The sequence below is a fragment of the Rhinoderma darwinii genome, chromosome 9 (assembly GCF_050947455.1).
Source record: "Rhinoderma darwinii isolate aRhiDar2 chromosome 9, aRhiDar2.hap1, whole genome shotgun sequence".
In the NCBI taxonomy this organism is placed as follows: Eukaryota; Metazoa; Chordata; class Amphibia; order Anura; family Rhinodermatidae; genus Rhinoderma; species Rhinoderma darwinii.
The window spans coordinates 106,872,998-106,888,903 of record NC_134695.1 but is presented as its reverse complement, the minus strand read 5'-3'; the positions used below and the strand labels follow the sequence as shown (position 1 = coordinate 106,888,903).

Genomic DNA, 15,906 nt, shown 5'->3' with positions numbered 1-15,906 from the left:
TCTCCCACTCATCTAATATTTATCACCTATCCAGTATATAGGTAATAAATGTCTCTATAGGTGGATTCATGTTTCTTTAATATATACTGAGTTTTCTTCATGTTGTACAGTATCATCAATGGATTTGCTTTACCTCTAAAATCTGAACACAAGCAGTTTCTCGTCCGAGTATTGATACCACTGCACTCTGCAAAATCCCTTTCTATATTTCATGCACAGGTAAGAGACGTGAATAGCTAAGAATTTACTGCATTCTCTATCAAGGGAGAAGAGATTTTATTTTCTTTGTATCACTAGTCCTAGCACTAGTCCCTGTCAGGGTATGTTCACACGGCTTATTTTCTGCCATTTTTCGGGCCCTAAACGGCCGACAAAATCGGAAGCAGAATGCCTCCAAACGTCTGCCCATTGATTTCAATGGGAAATACGGCGTTCTGTTCCGATGGGGCGTATTTTTACGGGGCCGTTTTGAAAAGCGGCCGCATAAAAAAACGCCCGCAAAAAAGAAGTGCATGTTACTTCTTGAGGCGTTTTTGGAGCCGTTTTTCATTGACTCTATAGGAAAACAGCTCCAAAAATGTCAGCAAAAAACGCGTGTGGCTTAAAAAACTTCTGAAAATCAGGAGCTGTTTTCCCTTGAAAACAGCTACGTATTTTCAGACGTTTTTTGTTAAGCGTGTGAACATAGCCTTATTCTTCTTTCCTCTCTGGCTAAGAGCACTGAGAGACATCACCATATGATCAGTGCATTGATGTCCTGGTGGTAGGTGGTTGGAGTTTAGATATTGTCTGTCAGCAACTCTTTAAATAAGGCCTTATACAAACGGCTGTATTATCTACTGTGTTGAATGGTATGTAATACAGCCCCATAGTCTGCTATTGGCCCATACTTTACCTTCATGTGCCTACAGTTTTTAAATAGAGGCACACAGTGGTATTTTGTGATGACTTTAAAGAGGCTCTGTCACCAGATTTTGCAACCCCTATCTGCTATTGCAGCAGATCGGCGCTGCAATGTAGATTACAGTAACGTTTTTATTTTTAAAAAACGAGCATTTTTGGCCAAGTTATGACCATTTTTGTATTTATGCAAATGAGACTTGCAAAAGTACAACTGGGCGTGTTTACAGTAAAAGTACAACTGGGCGTGTATTATGTGCGTACATCGGGGCGTGTTTACTTCTTTTACTAGCTGGGCGTTAAGAATGGGAGTGTATGATGCTGACGAATCAGCATCATCCACTTCTGTTCGTTACCACCCAGCTTCTGGCAGTGCAGACACAGCGTGTTCTCGAGAGATCACGCTGTGACGTCACTCACTTTCTGCCCCAGGTCCTGCATCGTGTCGGCCACATCGGCACCAGAGGCTACAGTTGATTCTGCAGCAGCATCAGCGTTTGCAGGTAAGTAGCTACATCGACTTACCTGCAAACGCCGATGCTGCTGCAGAATCAACTGTAGCCTCTGGTGCCGATGTGTCCCCGCTCGTCTGACACGATGCAGGACCTGGGGCAGGAAGTGAGTGACGTCACAGCGTGATCTCTCGAGAACACGCTGTGTCTGCACTGCCAGAAGCTGGGCGTTGTGAAGAGAAGTGGATGATACTTCTCATCAGAACGCCCAGCTAGTAAAAGTAGTAAACACGCCCCGATGTACGCACATAATACACGCCCAGTTGGACTTTTACTTTAAACACGCCAACTTGTACTTTTGCAAGCCTCATTTGCATAAATACAAAAATGGTCATAACTTAAAAACGTTAATCTTATCTACATTGCAGCGCCGATCTGCTGCAATAGGAGATAGGGGTTGCAAAATCTGGTGACAGAGCCTCTTTAAGCTTGAATGGAGGGGGCTTGCGGAAAGGGGATTGGAGAGGAAAACAAGGCAGTATATATCCTTAAATGAGAATGAATATAAATGAGAGAAAAAGTATCAACATTTGTTTCCCAACCTTATCATCTTACAGTATTTAAGGTGGCAGCCCGATGACAATATGAAAAAACTAATAATGAAATGTAATGTGGAATCTCAGACCTAGATAATTGATTGAATCCCATCATGATGGTGTGTGGCGTGAAACTTCCACTTGGTATATACTATAAGTTTCTTATACGAGATAAGGTCATCACACTTTTAGATCCTTACCTGGAACCAGGTTGTCAGCTTAAAACAATCTTGAATGGATGTGTTGAGGTAGAAGCATTATGACGGTTTCCCAGATTTCATCGTAGCGTTGGACAAATGAGTCTATCTGGAGGGAGGCCTCCACCCAATTCATTTTCATTTGGAAAGCCATTTTTCTTTTTTCATGTGTGGAAGAATTTGAAACTAACAACAGCTGATATATTCTATTCTCAGCTTGCTTATTGTGCCGTTCAGTTCCTGGAAAAAGACTCCTCATTAACAGAGCATGTAAGTACCATTGTTTTATCTCTCTTACTTCAGTCTTTAATCAGTATCTGTATTGTTAGTTTGTATTTGTTTGTACTATAACACAGTGATCAAGTGAGATATTAACGGGGTTCTGTAGTCTTGTATAGGCAGAGCTGTTTTACAGGGATGGCACACAGGGCACTTGCCCGGGGCCTCTACCATATTAGGAACCTGGAGGGCCTTTACTCTCCACATGCTTGTTCTGATCCAGATGTAAAAATTACAACCAGATCAGGAGAATAGTTGTCCGGTGGGTGCAAAGGAGCTATTTATATTTGTAGTGTACACATTTCTCATCTCAGAGGTGGAGAGGTGGGCCCGAGTGAGTGTTGCTGGCTCGGCTGTCCTATAGACTTCAGTGGAGAGGGTCATGTGCATGCATGGCCCCCTCTGCCTTCTGTTAGTGCAATAGGGGGTGGACCAGGCTCCAGAGGTAGGATGTGGGCTCCCACCAAATTTTTGGCCCACGGGCCTCCACCAAACTTAAGGTCCTGTCTATAAGATTTAGTTATTATATGAAGTTAAAAAAAAGTTATAGAAAAATTTTTTATATCCAGAGACTGTAAACACGTTCTGATCATACTGGCCTCTGCTCCTGTAAGGTTGTGTGCTCACACATATGCTGGGTTTGTATCTATATAAACATAAGAAGAGTAATGTACACAAGGGTATATTCACTTGGGCAGGTTTCTTTACGTTTATCCACTGTGTTTTTCACACAGCAGTAGTGAATGGGCTTTTTTTTAAGTTTCATTCACGCATATCGCTAGGATATGTCATCACTTGCTGGTTGGTGGGAATCCGACCTCTGGATCCCTCACTGATCGCTAGAATGGATGGGCCATAATGCTCATTTTTTGCTAAGATAGGAATAGCCTTTAAGGGGGAATACGTTTTAATATTGCATTTTTTTCTTTGTAGCATGCTTTATTTTTGCAGCATTTATATGCTGTTCTTCCTTTATTGATGTCAAAACAAAGCATAATTAACACTGAATTTCATCTCTGTTCCTTAACAAATATCCAGCCCTCTTAAAATACGCAAACCCCTTAGACTTATTCCCACCTATTGAACATTTCCCTTGACACTAACTGAATACGGTCACCGACTGATATCAGCTAAACAGAACAATTAAATATGTTCTTTTGTTCATGAGAATAACTTCAGGTGTAATAAATTCTTTTTTTGCAGGTAATTCGAGGTTTACTAAAGTATTGGCCAAAGACCTGTACCCAAAAAGAGGTAAGTCAATGTTTAAGATATTATAAAGGCCGAATACATATAGAAAAGGAGAATGCAAATGCAATTGAGACTACAGCACAAATCAAAAGATGGCAAGGGAACCTGTTACAATGTTTGGAGCCACTAAACCACCATCATGCCGTTATGCAGCTGGCGTTTAGTGTTCTAAACCGGATCCGGCTTTGGGAATAATAATTAAAGTAACTTATAAGTTACCGGGATGAGCCCGGACGCGACATCTGGAGCATGCGCAGTGCACATGAAGCTGAGTACAGTACATTGCGCATGCACAGTTAAGCGAGGAGTACTGACCTAGGCTTCATGTGTACAATGCGCATGCCTCGATGCCACTGGATTCTTTACCCGGACTCCTCACGGTATGGTGTAATTTAGTTTGCTAACTATTCCCAAAACAGACATTTTTGATGTGGGCAGGTTTGGAACACTAAATCCCAGCTGTATAACGGCATTCTGGTGGTTTAGTGGCTCCAAACCTACTGACAGGTTCCCTTTAAAAGCTAAGGAACCACAGGGATGCCAGAGCAGGCACATTTGCCCTTATACCCATACATAGGAAAGACAACAATATAACTTTCCTCCTTTTCTGTCCCTGACCCTATTAAGAAGCCCAAGACTCAGTTGTGTTTGAATGTACTACTAACAGACACTCGCATTAGTGACTACTGTGGGGATAAAAGCCACTATTGATACCACTTGCGACTGCCTGCCTTTTACCTTTCACAAAATACTAAAAGAAGTGCAAACTTTATACTGACAATATATTACACAGAAATAATTTAAGTCACAGTAAGATTTCAACAGGGATTAGCCACAGTGCCTCCACAAATAGCGAGCCACATTGCCCCCTGTTTAGTGACAGGCCTGTTGCTACCCATACTGTGAAATTTAGTGCCCTCAAAAGTTCTACCCGCAGTGCACCACTATATGTAGACTGAAACAAAGGTAGAAGAGGACAATTTTTGCCGATAGCAAACTGAACCATTAATTTATATGGCGCCAATTACACAATCTTTTTTTATTAGAGAACAGGTCCTATTCTTGCAGTATTTGCAGTCTGTCTCACCATTCTAGTGTATGGCTCCGCAAAAAAAAACGGACAGTACTTTTTAAATGTGATGGAGTATATGGAGTAATATTACCTGGTGCCCTCCAGCTGTGCCCCTCTGCCATAGATCCGCCATTTTAGGGCACCAGGTAATATTACCCCATCACATTTATATCTTTGTACTTAGACTGAAGAGTTTTGTACAGATGAGTTTTTGATCCAAAAACAGGCAGAGACAAACAACTGAGATGCATCAGTCTTTTCTTTATACCTTTCCTTCCTTTTAGATACACTTTTGACTTTGGCTCAAAAAAACTGAGCCAAAAACTGCATTAAAAATGTGTGTGTGAACCTGGTCTAGTGATGACAAAAAAATAATAATTTGTGTTATAATGCTGTCGTCTGCATGACTTTCTTTCAGGGACTTGGGTTTGCATTTGTTACTTATAAATCAGTTACTTTAGGTCTATATGGAAGTGTCATATGATGATCACACACCATTTGTACCTATGCAGCAGATATCTTGTGAATATCTGACATTCCTTAGCAACCATGGTATCCATGGAAACAGGTTTTGCTAGCTATAGTTTTTCTGTTTTGTTCTAGAGATTACTAAAGCTAGCCATAAATGTAACTACTTTTTGCCTTATTGACTAATAATGGCAATATCATTACCAATATTCATTGTCTGTGGTACCATAATATTCATTCCATGTACTGTAAAAAGTGGCGCAGGGGCTTCATAAATATGGTGTTCAGCGAGAACACCATATTTTCTATGTATTTAAGACAGGAAACTGCCATAAATACACTGATAAATCTACCCTATTGTTTTGGATTTGCTGATTTAAGGAAATATCCGGCCAATACCAAGGTTGCCTTAAAGTGTATCTCCAATTATAAAACAACTTCTTACCATTGAATAGTTCTGGTAAATATAAGAAACTTTGTAATATATGTTATTAAAGAAATATGATTCTTACTCAATTTATCAGGCTGTCTTGCTCTCTTCTGTTTTTAACATAGAAGTCTATGGAGAGGGGAGGGGGAAGGAGAAAGCTGCTGGAAGAGATACACACAAACTGCAGTTTCTTAGCTCTACTACATCTAGCACTTCTGCTATACCTACTAAGATAATGCTCTACTACTGTTTAGAGTTAGTAATAAATCAATTAGCTGCCTCCTCATCCCTCCTCCCCTCTTCATAAACTTCTGCGTGTGAGGCTGGAGAAGTCTGACTGATTCTTAGAGGTAAGAGGCTGAGTGAAGAGAAGTGGGAGGTATGCAGCATGAGAAGGGAAGAAGGTAGCATAATTCTTTCATAAAATATATTAAAAAGTATTTTATATTGAACTGTACTTTTTATAAAGAGTTGTTTTATAACGGGAGGCACGATTTAACAGGTTAGAGAGCGGTATGATCTACTAGAACAATTTTTAACAAGCCCTCACCAGTTAGGATTTGTCACATATAAAAGTTATAATAACTGTTTTAAATGTGCATGAATAATGCAAAATTAAATATGTCAGGTTATTATTAGGTTGGGCAGTCACTTCCGCTTCCCCTTCCCACACAAAGTGATTGACAACTTTCCTTGTATCAGCTTATAAATTCTGCACCCCATACGTTTACATTAGATATTCCCAAGTTCATTTTCCCAAGCTGTATTCTACGTTGCCCTTAGGTAGGGAGTCTCCGTGATAACACTGCCTGGCCTGTGCCCTGATGGTTCAGTCTTATTTCAGAAACATTGGAGCAGATTTTTCTAATGACAATGCACCAGAATTCTGGCTCAAATTGAGCCTTTATTCTGGCACACCTGCCGTGCACATCCTATTTGTTGTCAGAATCCTAATGTTAAATCAATATTGCATTGATTGTATATGGGATATCCAAGGATCTTATATTCCTCTATACGTATGGTACAATGTGACACGTGTAAATCTGCCTCCACCTTGTAATGTCTAATACAGAGGGCAAACAGTGGTTCCAACAAGATGTGCCTGAAGCTCAGCGACCACTCCTTTCAGTAGCAATGTGTAAACGTATATCACTTATATATCGCTTGTATATCACTTGTACGCACAGCCGTAGATTTACATATAATCATCACATTAGTTGCTTGTTATTTCTAAAATCGAATTATTGGCATTGGGGGTTTTCTTTCAGTTTAGGGAAAGCTCCGCAACCTACTTGTCTAGTCTATGAAATTCACATTTTATGCTGTCGGTAATTTCAAGGTAGTCCAGGGAGCATTCTGTCACTTTTCCTTACGTTATACTTAATGAAGTGGTCAATTTTACAAAGCCTTGGTTCTGTCTTTGATCTGCTAAGTGTGACTACATTGCTATGACTTCTTAACCAAAAACTGATATTTCACTAACAATATAATTCATGGTGTTGTCTGACAGGTGATGTTCCTTGGAGAGTTGGAAGAGATTTTGGATGTCATTGAACCATCCCAGTTTGTTAAGATCCAGGAACCACTTTTTAAACAAATCGCCCACTGTGTCTCTAGCCCGCATTTTCAGGTATTTATCTAAGCCTTCTTTAGATAGATAGATAGATAGATAGATAGATAGATAGATAGATAGATAGATAGATAGATAGATAGATAGATAGATAGATGGATGGATGGATGGATGGATGGATGGATGGATGGATGGATGGATGGATGGATGGATGGATGGATGGATGGATGGATGGATGGATGGATGGATGGATGGATAGATAGATAGATAGATAGATAGATAGATAGATAGATAGATAGATAGATAGATAGATAGATAGATAGATAGATAGATAGATAGATAGATAGATAGAGTAGAAAAAGGAAGAGCAGCACATATAAATGCAAAATATGCGTAGTTGTGTGTGCACAAGCCTTAGGACCTCAGACTCCGGTCCCACATATATATTTCCAAACAAATAGGCAGCACTACACAGGACTCCAATTGAGTGAAAAAAAGATTTATTCACCCATACGTAAGTGCAACGTTTCAGCCGACATGGGCCTTTCTCAAGCATGCTTGAGAAAGGCCCATGTGGGCTGAAACGTTGCACCGACGTATGGGTGAATAAATCTTTTTTTCACTCAATTGGAGTCCTGTGTAGTGCTGCCTATTCGTTTGGAAATAGATAGATAGATAGATAGATAGATAGATAGATAGATAGATAGATAGATAGATAGATAGATAGATAGATAGATAGATAGATAGATATTGCAGTAGCACAATGTTTACACACATCTATACCCAACTAGCAGATAAATGTAACACCCATTATTCACTATTTGTCATTTCCTTCTTTCCTCTCTTCCTATCTTTTACATCATGATGTTATTATATCTCCTAATATCATCTCTCAGGTTGCTGAGCGGGCACTTTATTTCTGGAACAATGAGTATATCCTTAGTCTGATAGAGGAGAACTGTCACACTATCCTGCCTCTGATATTTGGCACCCTGTACCAGGTTTCCAAAGAACATTGGAACCAGTAAGTGTTGGACCAGAAGGGAAGAGCAGGCTGTCTCATATCAGGCCCACATTACATTCATACATGGGTTATTATAGGACATGAACGCACAATTTATTATAGGACAAAAACCGCAGAAGAATAGGACATGCAGTGAGGAAAAAAAATGCAGCGTAAACGTTAATAACTTGACCTGCGGTGTGGAATTTAACGCCACAACATGTCAATTTATGCTGCATTTTTGTTGATTTTCCGTTGCGGGGTTTCCTTATTGTATTCAATAAAAATGCAAAACCCGCAACAGAAAGTCCGGCGTTGCAACAATTGCGGGGTAATCGCAGCATTTTCGCTGCAAAAATCGCAACGCCGGAAGAAAAAAAAGTAATACTTACCCAGAACGCCCTAATTTTTCCTGTAGTTCCGCCTCCTGGGGTGATGTTGCATCCCATGTGCCTTCTGCAGCCAATCACACGCTAAAGTGTCGCATGGCCTGCAATGTCATCCCGAAAGGCTGGAGCGGACGTACGAGGAGGGAGGGGGTAAGTATGAACGGCTTTCTTCTGCATCGGAATTGCCTTTAGAAAAATCGCACCAATGTGGTGCGATTTTTCTGACGGAAATGTCTTGCGGGTTCCAGGTCGGACACGCTGCGTGATTTTTACGCAGCATATCCGTCCCGTGGAAAACCCGCCGAAGGCACTGAGTCTGTATATTGGCACACGTAGTCCCTACAGTTCCATACTATGGAGCCGTAAGAACTCTACATGCCATTGTATGGTGCCTCCATAAAGCATCGTATTATGGAGGTATACACTCCTAGAGGCATTTCTCCTAAAATATGTCATCCGATAACACATGGCACAATTTTTGTTCTCTTATACGCCATATGAATCCAAGAGAAAAAAAACCTTCTATGGGTGCCATATTACGGCTCCGTTCAACTCTGAACTTATATGGTGGTATACATGGGAATTTATTCTGATAAAACCTGTGGAGGTACATATACCTTTTAGAATCTGTTGTATACAGAGGGCAACACTATGCAGCATTACATTTTAGGTATCCATATGTTTTGCCATTCTACACTTGTTCACTATGTTTGTATGTATTTTTCTAGAACAATTGTCTCCTTGATATATAATGTCTTGAAGACTTTCATGGAGATGAATGGGAAGCTCTTTGATGAACTCACAGCATCATATAAGCTGGACAGGCAACAGTAAGTGCCTTTTCTAGAAATCTTATGGACAGATTAAGAGGCGGATACAGATAGCAGAGGGTCCCTGTGCAAATATTATGTGGGCCACTTGCTTTCCAACAACTTTTTCGCAAAGAGCTTTGTGCTCATTGATCAGCACATTGTGGCCCTCACTGATGGCCCACCATTAAAAGAAGTGCAGACCCATACATACAATCTGATAGGCAATAGGATGTACTGTAGTCATATTTTAAGGGAAATGGGCCTCCTTACCCACAACGCCTTAACATGTATATAAAGTATAGGAATGCTGCAGCTCAGGGTTCGTACGGAGATCCACACAGGTTCTGTTGGCAATATGATCCAAAGCGAGAGAAGAAAACCTCTGTGAATAACCTTGGATGTTTCCTCAAATTTCCATATGATGAGATCGAATGGTAAAGAAAGGGAGGTAGTCCGTAGTATAAAGTATTTTTGAATTTATTTTTACATGTTTTAAAGTAATAAAGCAGCGCATTTCAAGACCGAACCGGTCTCTTCCTCAGGCTAAAAACACAATGACTAAAAACAATCCTCAATGTACCTTTCATAGCGGGCCGTAGCTCTTGGAAGGAAACTCATTGGTCAGAGGTCAGGGTTCATAATTAATTATATGTGTAACACTGGATGTAAGTCTAAATGTAGGGTGTGTTTTTTTCAAACGCTTGAAAATATATCTGTGCGACTATGTATGCCTATATCAAAAAAGGTGACTTCAATACTATCTTTAAAAATTTGTTTAGTAATAAATAGTTTAAATAAATTATGTTTTTAGCTTGAGGAAGAGACCGGTTCAAAACACATTAAATAAATTCAAAAATACTTAATACTACAGACTACCTCCCTTTCTTTACCATTCGACCTCATCATATGGAAATTTGAGGAAACATCCAAGGTTATTCACAGAGGAACGGCGCCACAAAAGGGGATTTCATATTTCTTCTTTGGATCATACTCCTATACATCGGCTTTCCGGAAAAAGCCGAACAGACACGAAGCGGCTGAGCGCTCACAGGAGCACTTCAGCTGCTTCGTTCTAGCGATTGGTGGGGGTCTCCGTGCTCGGACCTCCACCAATCCAAACTTCTGACTTTGAAGTTTGTCAAAGGTTTAGCTACACTTTAAACAGAAATTACATATTTATTAATAAATTACTCATGTAGGGCTCTGCTACATTTCGTGTTTTACCCTTAAAAAAATTGGTGTCTCGCTTTTTGCAGACAATAATTAAATTTTAAGACTAGTCTGCACTGTCTGATACAAATTATAGAATGCGAATGTGTATAATACTTAAGTCACCCCATACATGTCTACTTTATCCCGCAGGGAGTTGAAGCGAGAAAAAGAACGTCAGGAGCTTTGGAGAAAACTGGATGAACTTCGACTTAAAAAATTTAATGGCCTAGAAGAAGCGCAGATGAACCAGCTTAATTTACAGCACAGCCGAGGGAATAAAAGTTAGGAGACCCCAACACCACTTTCCACTAAGACCACTGCAGCCAATCCACACCCCTCCTCCCCATATTATACCCTTTCTTTGTTTAAAAAATGTCTCACTTCTTCCCAAAGAGGGGAATAGCAGCAGCTCACGATGTTTTATAGGACCATCAGTGACACAAGGTTTAGAACATTACAGGTCTACCTTTCATGATGTAGCTGGTGCATTTCCTGTTCCTAGGGGGCAAAACATTTGGAAGGCTTGTGTACAAATCACCGACCCCTTTTGACAACATAAAAGACTATTGGGAAAAGCCATTGTCCATCTTTTGTTGCGTCTTATCAAATGACATTGTGAAGTCACATGAAGAAGGTTTTCTGCACTGGTCTCTACCACATTGAAGGCTCCTTGGAGAAGAACAGTGAAACAATTTGTCATTCTCTGTCCAGTGGAAGCAGGGGCTTCTGGGAAGTTCCCTGGACTTATCACTCTTTGTCAAAGCAAAGGCTTCCGGGCAAGCCTGTCACAGATCTACTTCAGTCATATTCTGACCATGACAGTTGAGGCTTCTGGGAAAGCCTTCTTAATAATCAACCATTGTCACTTTTCTGTTTGTAAAAACATAGGCTTCTGGAAAGGCCTATGTCTCCTGTCTGTCACTTTCTGTTTGTGAGAGCAGAGACTTCTGGGAAAGTCTCTGGAGCAATCATCTTTAGTCCGTCAATAAGAGACAAGGCTTCTGGGAAGCCACTTCTGAACCACTATTATGACCATGACCACCCCTGCACCCCCACTCACAGACACTACTACTGTTGTAAGCATTAGTGAGAAAATAATGTCAAACTAATGTCAATCTCTGAACTAAACACTATGCTGGGTTCATGGGGCACAAAGTATTCATTGTAGCCTATTCTGTCCCACCACCGCCACCACCCAGTAGTTGGCTTGCATCGTAGGAATGTACATGACCAGTTATCAATGCTGTTGTGCAGAAGATGAATAGAAATAAATAAAAGGAGAATATATGGATTCTGAAAATACATGAAAGACAATGACTTGAAATTGAATAACTTGTGATGGAAAGTTTTGCATAACAATTGGCATCAGATCCTTTCCTTAAATCCTAAGACTTTCTAAAAGATGTCATGCTGCTAAATAAAGTGATTGTGGGAAAGTAGCATTTTAATGATACCACCGCATTGTTCATGGAATAATACACGGGGAAACCTATTTTTTAACAAGAGCAAATTATTCTTGTTTATCTAGCTTTCCCCATACAGATAGTTAATGTGTCGTCAATATAGCGTTCTCCCAGTTGTAACTGAATAACAAGATGAACAAGCATTTCATGGAAGCTCTCGGGAATGAACACAATCATGACTCGATTAAAGAAGTAGCTTCATGTTCAGCAGCAAAGGGCTTGATGGTAGTTACCCATCTCAAATTCAACCTCCGATGTTACTGCTTCATATTGTCATCTGTGAGAACAAGGCTTCTGGATTTCACAGCGGACAACTGAATTGTGCTGTGGTCAGCTGGACTGGCTGAACTGACTGCGAGGACCGTATGCTTGCTAAATAGCAGGAATATAATACACATAAATATATCGGCATTTTCTGATGAAGCTTTGACCAATTTCAGTGAAGATCTAATTGCAAGGCAAGCCGGTTACCCAGTAGCTACATTCTTAGATATCACTGCAATAAGGTGTCCACTTGGTGTCTAAAATGACCAGAGTTGATCTTTCACAATAGTGATCTACCTGTTTATTTCCGTGTACTTGGCAAAACAGTGTAAAACTTTTCAGACTCTGATTTTGGTGAAGGGCACATAGATTTAGTATCCCTCTAGTTTACAAGATGGTCAGAGGAACATATGATTGTATCAAATATGTCTCTTAATAACCCGATTCTTCCCATTTATCTATGAGTGAAACCCTTTTATTAGCAGAGATCTGTATCGGTTACTGAAATCACGGAATTGTTGCATATTTCAGCAGAGAACAAACTGGCGAGATGTCTTGGCCACCATGTTATAACATTTTATTTTTTTGTCAAGGATTCTGGGACAAAACTGACCTCAATAGTGATCGCGAGTCAGACCATGATTTTCTTTTAAATGAGGATAAATGTGACTGACACCTCTAAATTATTCCTCCAAACAGTGTCCTAGATCTTGGATGTTCTTCTTTCATTCCAAACATATACTGCTCTGACGCAGCTAGTCCTTGCTGTAAAGGAATATCCATTAACCACCTTAAAATATGAGCAGAAGATTTCATATTTCCTGCCATTGTATTCAATTGTGTGTGCGTGGGGGGGGGGCCTTGTACCCCTTATTAACGGTCTAAAATAACCTATTCGCAAAGAGTATATATAAATACAAATATATTGCGTGCAATGTTTTCATTTTTAATTTTATTTTTTTAAATAATTATTTATTGTATTATTTATTTCGTATTTAATATGGTCAGCGTTTGATCTGTTCAGTTCACGGAGGGAAGGGGGAGGAGTGGGGGTGACTATGATATTTAACCTGTTCACTGCTGAATTAAATGCTGGGTCTCTGAAATATGTCCTGTTTTTATGTCTACACTTGTGATGGCATATATTTATTCGCACACATAGTCATTAGCTTTAAGAACAATAAAAGAAAGAATGTCTTATAGAAGTCGAGTTTAATATTTGTACAATTTCGCTGTCCATGACTGATTAACGGGACGCTTAGTACATAGTCAGTGAGGTCAGGTGCCTATTAGGGATTCTTTTTAAACAAACTTAATACTGAAAAATGTATTATTTTATGGAAACGATATGTTTTGCATGACTCTTTTTGCTGAGTAAAATAAGGGCAAAGATCATGTCTGAGTGATGCTTTGTTAGTATTGACATTGTAATGTTTTACTATCTGGAATTATTAACACACTTGCTATATACACACACAGGTGGCAAACAATACAAAACTGCATTTCACAGTAAAACGTGCTTGAAACAAAATTTTAATCTCGGTGTTCCCCAAGATGGTATTGATTAAGTGTTATAACCATTGTAAGAGTACGTTCAGACAGCATGAAAGAAATAAAAAAAACACATAAACAGTAAATGAACCATAATGTGAGAACTTGGCTTAAAGTAATGTCCAACTTTTATCATCTTGTCGTTTTTAGGTCCAAAATTACGTACCGAGCCCTGTTTTTCTGATACGAAGATCAACATCCCGGTATAGACATAGATTTGAACAATGGGGAAATGTATTAAGACTGGCTTTTTATATGCCAGTATTAATCTATAGAACGCTGGAGTAAGATGCACATAATTTATTAAGAAGCGCTCACCTCTTAATAAATTAGGCTCTTCTCTCGCCATCCGTGCGCCAGATAGAAAAATCTATACCAGCTACGAGCTGAAGTAGATTTCTGCTATAATTGACACCAGTTTCTGGCAGTAAATTTGTCGGGTCGTGGAAGACCGGCCCCCTTTCATTAACCCATCAACATTCTGGCGTAGAACTATTGTTAAATTCCCCCCACAATGTTCTGGCTTGCTGCGGTCACCACTAGAGGGAGCTTACTGTATACTGTCTTATCATTAGTTCACATTTTCAGTAGTCATTTCCATTGTTCTATTCTGTCATAGGAGCAGAACAACAAAAATTACGGTAGTGATGGATCCATCACATGATGGAAACCAATGGCGCTTGATTGAACAACCTGACTTTAATGCATTCCATAGGGTATCTGTCATGTTTCTGTCATTTTGACGAATGACTACTAGTCTAGTTTCCTGCCAGTGTTGAGCCTTTCCCATTTCTTTGTCTGTTTTTCTATCAGGTGTAAGGGTGGAGTACTTAAACCTGGTTTCCCGTGTTTGATCAGGCTACTGACTATCCCCTGTACCTTTTGGCTTTTGACTTCCTGGAACTGGACCTTGACTTGTCTCTGGATTATCCCTTGCTTTCTGATTTGGACTTTCTGTTCCCGGCTGGTTCTGACATTTGCTATTCCTGACATCCCCTAGCTTTTTGAGTTGGATTCTCTGTTTACCCTCTGGCTGTCTTGTTACCTGCTCTGCTATTGCCTGCATTATACCTCTTATCCAACACAGAACTCTGTTAAAACAACCGGGGTTCTATGCAGCAAAAACCATCCTAACTTGCGGTAGGCTCTGGCAAAAACCATAGAGTAGCCTTAGACTCTGTTGATCAGAGTTGTGATGGATTTGAGATTGCGGATTTACTTGCTCGCATGATCCTGACAGTATCCAGCGGCCTTTTTGGGGAATCGCTCACCTAGCAATTCCATAAATGATAATTCTTGCAATTTCTCATCTAGCGATTCCATAACATATTTACAAGCCATAACATTTTAATTTTTTTTTCACTATGGAACATACGCACGCCCTAGTGGAACAGATGGAAGATCTAACTCAGCTTGTACAAGGTCTGGCCGTAAGGATTAAGCATCATGAAACTGCGCAGGTCCAAGCATTCATTCCAGTCGCAACTCCGGTTGAACCTAAAGTGAACTTACCTGATAGTTTTTCTGGTGATCGCAAGTCTTTTGTTAATTTTTGAGAGGGTTGTAAGTAGTATTTCGACTAAGATCTTTCTCCTCTGGAACTAAGCAGCAGCAAGTTGGTGTCATCATTTCACTTTTGCAGGGTCATCCTCAAACCTGGGCCTTTTCGCTGAGACCTGATGCCCCTGAACTTTTTTATGTGGAGATCGTCTTTGAGACCTTACGTTTAATATTTGGAGAACCAGATATCACTGCAGTGGCTGAGGCCAATCTGTTATTTTCTCCAGCAGGGACCGTGTCCTGTTGAAGATTATTGTTCAGAATTTAGACGGTGGTCTGATGTCAATTCCACCGAGGCCTTTCTGAAACCTTGAAGGATCTTCTAATAAATTACCCTCTGCCCTTGACTTTGGAGGATACGATGACTCTTGTTGTGCATATTAACCGACGACTACGAGAGTGCAAAAATGAAAGATTAGCAATGGCCTTTCCCCTTC

The 15,906-nt window shown here is 40.0% G+C and overlaps 1 protein-coding gene across 2 annotated transcripts in view; it reads left to right on the top strand.

Annotated features, from left to right (window-relative positions):
- Positions 1–13,936, top strand: part of PPP2R5B (protein phosphatase 2 regulatory subunit B'beta) — a 93,108-nt gene extending 79,172 nt beyond the window's left edge. For both annotated transcript variants that reach the window (XM_075838744.1, XM_075838745.1), the window contains 7 exons: positions 111–219; positions 2,362–2,415; positions 3,628–3,678; positions 7,156–7,275; positions 8,112–8,239; positions 9,336–9,437; positions 10,782–13,936. In XM_075838744.1, the coding sequence (XP_075694859.1) occupies positions 111–219; positions 2,362–2,415; positions 3,628–3,678; positions 7,156–7,275; positions 8,112–8,239; positions 9,336–9,437; positions 10,782–10,917 (700 nt within the window). In that variant the 3' untranslated portion in view covers positions 10,918–13,936. The remainder of the gene's footprint in view (positions 1–110; positions 220–2,361; positions 2,416–3,627; positions 3,679–7,155; positions 7,276–8,111; positions 8,240–9,335; positions 9,438–10,781) is intronic.
- Positions 13,937–15,906: the final 1,970 nt, after the last annotated feature.